This window comes from Microchirus variegatus (assembly GCF_963457635.1).
Source record: "Microchirus variegatus genome assembly, chromosome: 11".
NCBI lineage: Eukaryota > Metazoa > Chordata > Actinopteri > Pleuronectiformes > Soleidae > Microchirus > Microchirus variegatus.
The window spans coordinates 20,479,283-20,487,314 of NC_139812.1; the positions used below are offsets into that span (position 1 = coordinate 20,479,283).

Consider the following 8,032-nt stretch of genomic DNA (forward strand, 5'->3'; position numbering starts at 1 on the left):
GTTTTTTCAACAAACACAGCTCACTTCCAAGCTGTGTAAAGGCTATTTGACTAAGAAGATAGTGATGGAGTGCTGCGTCAGTCAACCTGTTCTCTACAACCACCCAACCTAAACCTGGGCTGAGTGGCAAAGTGCTCTCAAAGGTGGCTCATTTGAATAATTTATTTAAAATATAAAACAGTTTTTAGTGAACTTAATATTAATATACAATGTAGAAAAACCTGCAGTCAAATTCTCAATTGTATGAGTCATTAGCTTATTCCTTCACTGTTTCAATCTGTGCAATTATAAGTCATATCAAATCACTGTGAGCTTGTTAAGCACAGAGCTGGTTGGTAAAACACATGGACTGTATCAGCCTGATTTAATTACACTAAATATACACTTGCAGACCACTTTATTAGGTACAAGTGTGGATTGATTATTCTTTGTTTTGTTTGAATCCCCATTAGCTTACACTATGGTAGTTGCTAATCTTCTCAGGGACCTCATAAAATACTAATAAAAAAAACAACTTCCCCTCATTTCCCCCCCCACAAACACGTGTTACATCACAAACAAAGCAAGTTAAATAAACAAGATATTAAAGTTAGTTAGTTAGCATTTGGTTCTGTACCTGATATGAAGTGGTCACTCCACAGGTGGAATCCGGTGTTTGTTCCCAGCACTTCTTCGTCTTGCTTTTAAGCGTTTTTACTTAAGAGATTCAACCGCTGCCTCCTGCAAGCTTTGAGAGATGCGGTAAAAAGTTCTCCCGTTTGCGAGAGATAATAACCACCATGTTCTTTTCTTATATGAAAACATCCGGCGATGTGTCATGTACGGACGGTCATGAATTTGAAAAAAACGGCTTGGCTTCCGTTCCCCATGATGGCGTTGAATTGGTTCCGGCCCCGGGTGTTGCATGACGGGACTTCCTGAAGTCAGTTATTAACGTTTTTTTTTCTTTACAATGTAAAAGGCAACTTTTTAAATACAGCACTTATGACCATTTTGTTGACGTCAAAATGTATAATGCTCTATTCTTCAAAAATATTACGAGCACACGACCAGAGACTAAATTCTTCGTCTTCGAGTGATTTCCGGCAGGCCGTACACTGACAGGTGTAATACTGCCCCCCACAGTTCAAAGGTCAGAATCACAGTTGTGGGAGAAAACCCACTCACACGGTCAGACCGGGTCGCAAAACCTGGCCCTTCTTGCTGCGAGGCGACAGTGCTAACCACTACTCCACCATGTGTCCGACACAAAAATTAACAAATACAATTACACTAAAAAAAAAATCTACTTTATAAGGTTAAGTTTAGCCAATGGCCAAGAGGAAATAAATTGAGTTTGTAACTGGAAGGTTGCCAGCTCAAATCCTAGGATGTGTCCAGGGCTGGGTTGCCCCTGAGCAAGGCACCCAATCCCCAACATCAGTGGGCAGCAGTCAAATTAACTGGTGTGTGTGTGCAAATAAAACTAACTCTACTTCTCGTGAATCAAACAGCAGTTCCTCAGTGCATTTAGAAACGTAACCAAGACGACCTATTGAAGTTCAAACCGAGTATCAGAGTAAGACAGAAAAGGGTAAAGAGACTGAATGCTTCATAAAAGCTGCTGATCTCTATGGATTTTTACTTTCTACCATCTCTAAAGTTCAGTGAGCGGCAGATCTCTGGGTGAAAATGCCTCTTTGATGCCAGAAGTCAAGAGATAAATGGCCACATGACAACATGAGCAGATCAGCTTTGGCACAATTAAACACAATTAAAATTTTATTGAACTTTGGTCAAAGTAATAATAATAATAATAATAATAATGAACAAGTGAATACATTGCCACTGTGTTAGGAATCAATGGACAAAAGACAATGCATTATTATGGGTTTGTTTTAATGTCGTCAGTATAGGGTTTTTGTGTGGTCAACTTTCATTTCTGCATTCACAACTACGGAGAGAGAGAAGGTCCACATTTGCAGTACGCGGTTCAAATTTCCTGGGTGACATCCCTAATGAATGAATAAGGGCACATGTATGAGACCTGCCTGAATTTCCTACTTATTACATGATTTGGAGGCACTCTATCACATAAACCGTATGGTGTGCAATTTCTCCTCCTTTATGCGTTTTCATAGACAGCCACCTATAGCAGCAGTGTATGAGGACATAACTATAAAATATGATTTACAAATAATGCACATGAGGTTCGTAAAAGGTCTGGGGACATAAACTCGTAGCTGTCACTGATAGAAGTAGGTATTAAGGCTGCAGATTCCCTTTGTCCTGGGCCCCATATTGTGCCATTGTTCTTTCCAGCCCGTGTCGTAAAACAGGGTCAAAAACTCGAAATTAATCTCTCGACACAAACACGTTATTGGTTCTTACAGTGGTTCTGAAACGGGTTGCCCCCAAGTAGTGTTTCAGTAACAGGTTTTGCTTGAGATCTGCTCAAAAGACAGTGGTGTGACTCAAGGTTTTTTTTTTTTTTTTCTCCACCTCTCTACAACATAAAAACATGCAAAGCAATAAACATGTTTTAATACATACTTCTAAAATTTAAAAACACATCTGTAGTTTTAGTTTCTTTTATTATGTGGATGACAAGGTGTACTTGAGTAGATACAGTGAGTGAAATTATGTCACCGTACTGACTGGGGGTAAAGTAAGAAGAGGGAGGGGAGGGTGGGGGAGAAAAGAAACAAGTCCACTTTCCAAATTCAGGGCCTCTTCCACCAGTAGTTTGGCCTGAATACATGGCCAATGGGGGAATGTTACAGTTAGGCTCATTAGCCATTAATCCGTGCTTCAGAAGTGCCCAAAAATCTTTGAAATGATGTTACAACTTTGACAAGACGTCATTTTAAGGGCTTCCAGAGTTCTGTTAATTCATGAAATGAAGGCTTAAAATGTCAACACAAACACCAACGTTCAAGAGTTTGACCTCGAGGGAGTGCCATTCCGTCAATTAGACCCAAAAATCGGGGTTTCTGGGTCGAGGGGGTGGGGCATGTTGATTGCCCTGGTGCCACAGGCAAAAACAACCTAAGCTCAGACTCAAAATAAAACAGGCCTATGGATCAACCTCCTGTGGCAAAAAAAGTAGACACGTGCTTTCGGACTCTTCACCAGGAGGACAACGAGGCTGTTTCTTCTTATACAGATAGACAAGTAGTAGGCTTAACTACACAGGTATGGTAAAAGCCCTATCCTCTGGAGCCCCACATCTTCTAGTTGATTTTGTCCTGGAAAATGTACAAGTTGTTGGTGGCCGCCACGGCTATCACGTTATCTTTGGGATGCCAGGCAGTGTGGAGGATCTTCTTGTTGAAGTCCAGGCTGTCCACGCTGATCTCATCCTTCTTCCTCTTGCCGCCAGTGGACACTTTGCGAGGTTTGAGCGTGGCCCGTGGTTTGCTGCTCTCCCGGGACGCCTCCAGTGTGATGTCCCGCCTGGTGTTGCGGTCAAACATTCTGAAGAAGTTGTTGTAGGAGCCGGTCATGATGGCACTGATGGGGGGGAGAGAGGAGAAATTACACTGAGTGACGGCGTAGACACATACTGCGAAAACATAACTTTTGGTTTTCAAAATAATAGCTGGGCTCACACAGGAGCAACATCTGCACTCTTACCTGTCACTGCCATTCCAGCAGCACTCGAACTTGTCGAAGATGCAGTCATTTTCATACAAGGAGCAGAGTTTACTGCGAAGGTATTCATGGACCTGAAGCACAACAAAAGGACTTAGTTACATATTCACTTGAGCATTTTGTCTGCTTCTTTATAGACATGATTATTCACATTTACTCCCAAGTTTTCACTTCACAAGAATTGTGCCTCAAAAGTTTAGAATAATCTCCCTCAGATCAACAAAACACACCTAATTTGACGAGCAACTTGCAAGTGATTCATTAAATATATAAATATTAGTTATAAAGCAGCACAGCAGAGATATTATAGCACAGAATGACAATTCCAGAAGACAAAGCTTCTGCTATAATGTTTTTCCCACGTCACTCGGAGAGTATGATTACGCACCTGATACGTCTCCACTGGCCTGTTCTCCATGTTGAGGTCCCAAACTTTGACGGAGAGGTAGTCACGTGTCATCATGTAGCGTCCGCTGTGACTGAACTTCACGTCCGAGATGGAGGAGATTATCTCAGAGAAAAAGGACCGGCTACTCGGATCCTCGGGCTCCTCAAAGACTTTAAAAGAGAAGACAGAAAAACAAGAACCCTCAGTTGTTAGTATTTGTTATAGTTGTATTACAGTTGATAATATACAAAAAAGAAAACGATTAGGGTGCCTATAGAAACTGAAGGAGTTATTATTCTCGTTTTTCCCACCAAATGAATGTGGGAGGGGCAAATGACTGCGTCGCCCACTGTCTAAATTTGGCCTGATCAGCAGGTTTATCGTACATGCACGGAAATCAGTAGACGCGTGTAAAAGGCCGGGACTAGTTTTTTGTTACAGTATGATCATGATCCAAACGCAACATGGAGGCTGCCATTTTGGATTGAACGTTCACTTTTTGCCAATTTTGCACCAATGGTATTTGAACGAACTTGAACTGGAGCTTTAGTGCGATCATCTTCAAACTTGGTGGTCAAGTGATATTTAACAAATGAATTTAATCTGTTAATATAAAGAAAAAAATTAATTTTAAATGAATTAACTTAACACTGAAGACAATGAGGGTACTTACACTTTGAGTGCCGATCACAGAGCGCCGCTGCTCGCATGTCACACAGGCGGATGGTTCCTTTGCTACTGCTGTACACAAATACATTGCATTGGTGTGGATGGCACTCAGCAGCTGTGATTACTTCTGTCAGTTCCTCCATGTTGGCAGGCTTGATGTCTACAATATCTGGGAACGCACTGTTAAGGCGAACAACGTTTCATGTTTTTACAGTGACACAGCACAGCTGGCAGATAAAGGACACACACTAATGTCTGCTTTCAGGTGTGGGAAAAAGGATACTAAAACTTCTGTCTGTGATTTCCAAGTGCCATAGGTTTATTCTTAGGTCATCTGCGGAGAGGTACGTTTCATGATCACTATTTACAGAAATGGAATTAATGTGATAGGTGTGTGCATTTGCAAAGATCCTCCGCGGGCTCGCTTCTACCATGAGGTTCATTGGCATCAGCACTGGTACCTGTAACACATGACATGCTCCTTTAAGTTTATTAAAAAACAAATTAAAAACTACATTTACCAACAAGGCTTGTCACATACCCGTAAAGAGGTGATTCTAAAGGGGTCTCGGAGTCGTCCGTCTTCATCTTTCAGGTTGTAACCTTCTGCTCGTTTATCTCTTTCACTAATTTTCCACAATTTGATAGTTTTATCTGGCAACAAAGGAAATAAAGAAGGAAAAAAAACAGTCACACACAAGCTTTTTTTTTGGGGGGGGGGGGGAATTAAGTAGATTAAAAGAGAATCGTTACCATTTGTCGAAAGTAGAAAGTGAGCAGCATTTTGTTGGGGTAGCCATCTTATTTTATTTATTTTTTCCTCTATTTCTAAACTTTTCAAATAGTCAAATTCTGGCTCGTGACTCTGAAAAGTGCTATAGACGTTGTACTCCCCGCGCAGGTGTGGACGATTCTTAGACTGGAAGAGAAAAAAAAAAGTAAATGTCAAGTCACAACATTCTCAGTGTGATGCTCCATACGCCAACACAGAAATAGAAGCTCTTACCTCCTGTTCGTGTTGAAAAATCACTACTCGGCCTCCTTTATCTCCAGTTGCAAGCAATTCTCCAGAATAGTTGAATTCGACGGTTGAGATTATGTCAGCTGAAAATGTACACACAGCAGACTGAGTGAGTCAGACCCTCATGGCTCAGCTTCCTCCCTCCCTCCCTCCATGTTGACTCCCCTGTGACAGCTACAAGCATGCTAACTGCTGCACATAGGGTGGCCATAAGTGCGGATTTAGGCCAGACAGTCCTGATTTTAAATAACCCAGTCAGTCCTCCTTTTTGCAGTTGCACTGGAACACAGGCCTAACATTTATGGTCTAACAAACAATTGGCTAAAGGCAGTGTTGATCAAATGTGTCTGACATATCAGTGGTTAAAAATGTAAACAAGGCTTCCATTTGCTGGCTATAAACAGCTGTTTGCTGGCTGGGGCACTTTGCATGGCATTCTCAGTCTCAGATCTTTTGTTGTGAATAAATACAAAAACTGTAAATAAATACATTTCATTCCTGTTCTGTTACACATACATCATGATTTATCATAAATTGCTATAGTTTTGCAATAGAGTATCTAAGAATCACAGTATCGTTATCGCGGACCAAATTGCATTGTAGAGTGACCTCTTTTTTAATGCTACTTTTTTGGTGCTACACATGGCGAATGACAACAATATGGCACAATGACTATGGCAAGTGTTGTTTAACATTCAATCAGTAGACAGGATATTCACTACCAATATCTGTGACGCCATTAGTACAGTAAAACTACAGTTATGTCCGCGATTCAGTTTTTACCAGTTGTGTATTCATGTGTATTAGGTTTGTCATTATAGATCTATAGATATCTATGTACAATAGAGATTGTAGATATAAACTGTCAATATCTCTAATTTCACCCTCAAATATCTACAACATTTTTCAGACAAGTCATAAATCAAGTTCAAGATATCTTCATTATCCTTTTTAGCAGTCTTGAATTAAGTTTCAGATAGTCAGAATGAAGTTGTAGATATCTCGAATGTGACTTACGGCTAGTCATAATGATGTTATATACACAAGTGGATTGATACCAATAACAAACCCCATACATGTGAATGGAAAAAGCTTTTGGCTAGTAAGTACTGAATTTGGAATATCTGACATAAATTTGACTAGTGAAAAACTGAATTACAGATACCTGTAACTGTGGTTTTGACTAGGATGAGTCACAGATATCTTCAGCTAGAATTCATACTAGTCACAATGAAATCACGACTAGTTAAAATTAAGACACATATGTATTCAATTGTAATTAGTGTACATGTTAATAAGGCTTGCCATACCTCCATGTTACGAATGAATGAAGGAAAACACGCATGATGTCACTCTGACAGTTTATGGACGCAGCACATTGACGTCACGCACAGGGTCGCTCCCCTTTAATAGCTTAGCCGCCGCCTAGCATACAGCTAGCTAGCTAGCGGCTCAGTCATTTACAGAGGGTAAGGGCGTTTGTGCAGCCGACCCGCAAACACACACGCATACGCGGCAGCTGCTTCACGCTCAAACATGTGTGGTCACCCAGCTACCGCGCATCCCCAACGAAACCCCCCACCAAAGCATCACCATCATCACGGGACCATCCTGCTAGCTGCCCACCGCTGTAGCCTAGCAGCCGAGCTAACATTAGCCACATACCTTCCGCAACATCTTCATCTATCGCTCCTTTTACTTGAGAGAAACACCACTGGAAATCATTGCCTCCTGCAACCCCTGTGGAAACAAGACAAAACAAAACCCCACACATCGTTAGTCTGTGTCTCTCGGACAAAACGACCTGACAGCGGCAGCTTTGACAACTAGCATGTTAGCTCGCCAGCGCTAGCGCCGCGGCTAAGCTAACGTGCAGAATCAGGCCATCACACACAACCAAGTGAGGTGGATCCTTCTCCGTCCCCTTTCAAAAGAACTAGCTTACCCGCCATTGCTTCATTTAGCAGCTCTTGCTGTCCACAGCCTCCAGCACCGGGATGGGATAACACGGGTCGCTCGGGGAGACAGATAGCATCCACAATGAGGTGTTTAGACTTCGGCTCCGGATCTGTCAAGACCACGGAAATTATCCGTGATTTTTTTCCCCCTCTTCCAAAATGGCGCACAGTACATGGAGAAATGACGTCATGCACACATGCCACATCCTGACTCCTTCATCTTCCCGAGCATCAATTCACCAAATCCGCATTCAGCCTCTGCTTCACCTGCTCTGTTTTTTAAAAAATATTAAAATGTTATTTATTTATTCTGTATGAGGAGTGAGAGAATGGAATGTGTTTTATATAAGTGAGTATGTCCTT

At 41.6% G+C, this 8,032-nt stretch overlaps 1 protein-coding gene across 1 annotated transcript; it reads right to left on the reverse strand.

Annotated features, from left to right (window-relative positions):
• Positions 1-1,913: 1,913 nt before the first annotated feature.
• Positions 1,914-7,809, reverse strand: LOC310934385 (serine/threonine-protein phosphatase 2A 55 kDa regulatory subunit B delta isoform). Its single transcript, XM_083898097.1, has 10 exons — positions 7,657-7,809; positions 7,377-7,451; positions 5,697-5,794; positions 5,444-5,609; positions 5,232-5,344; positions 4,974-5,151; positions 4,695-4,859; positions 4,022-4,191; positions 3,616-3,707; positions 1,914-3,492 (listed from the first exon to the last, which is right to left on the reverse strand). Exons 1-10 carry the CDS (start codon positions 7,661-7,663, stop codon positions 3,213-3,215), a joined length of 1,344 nt encoding a protein of 447 aa, XP_083754223.1. The 5' UTR covers positions 7,664-7,809; the 3' UTR covers positions 1,914-3,212.
• Between the last annotated feature and the right edge of the window lie 223 nt (positions 7,810-8,032).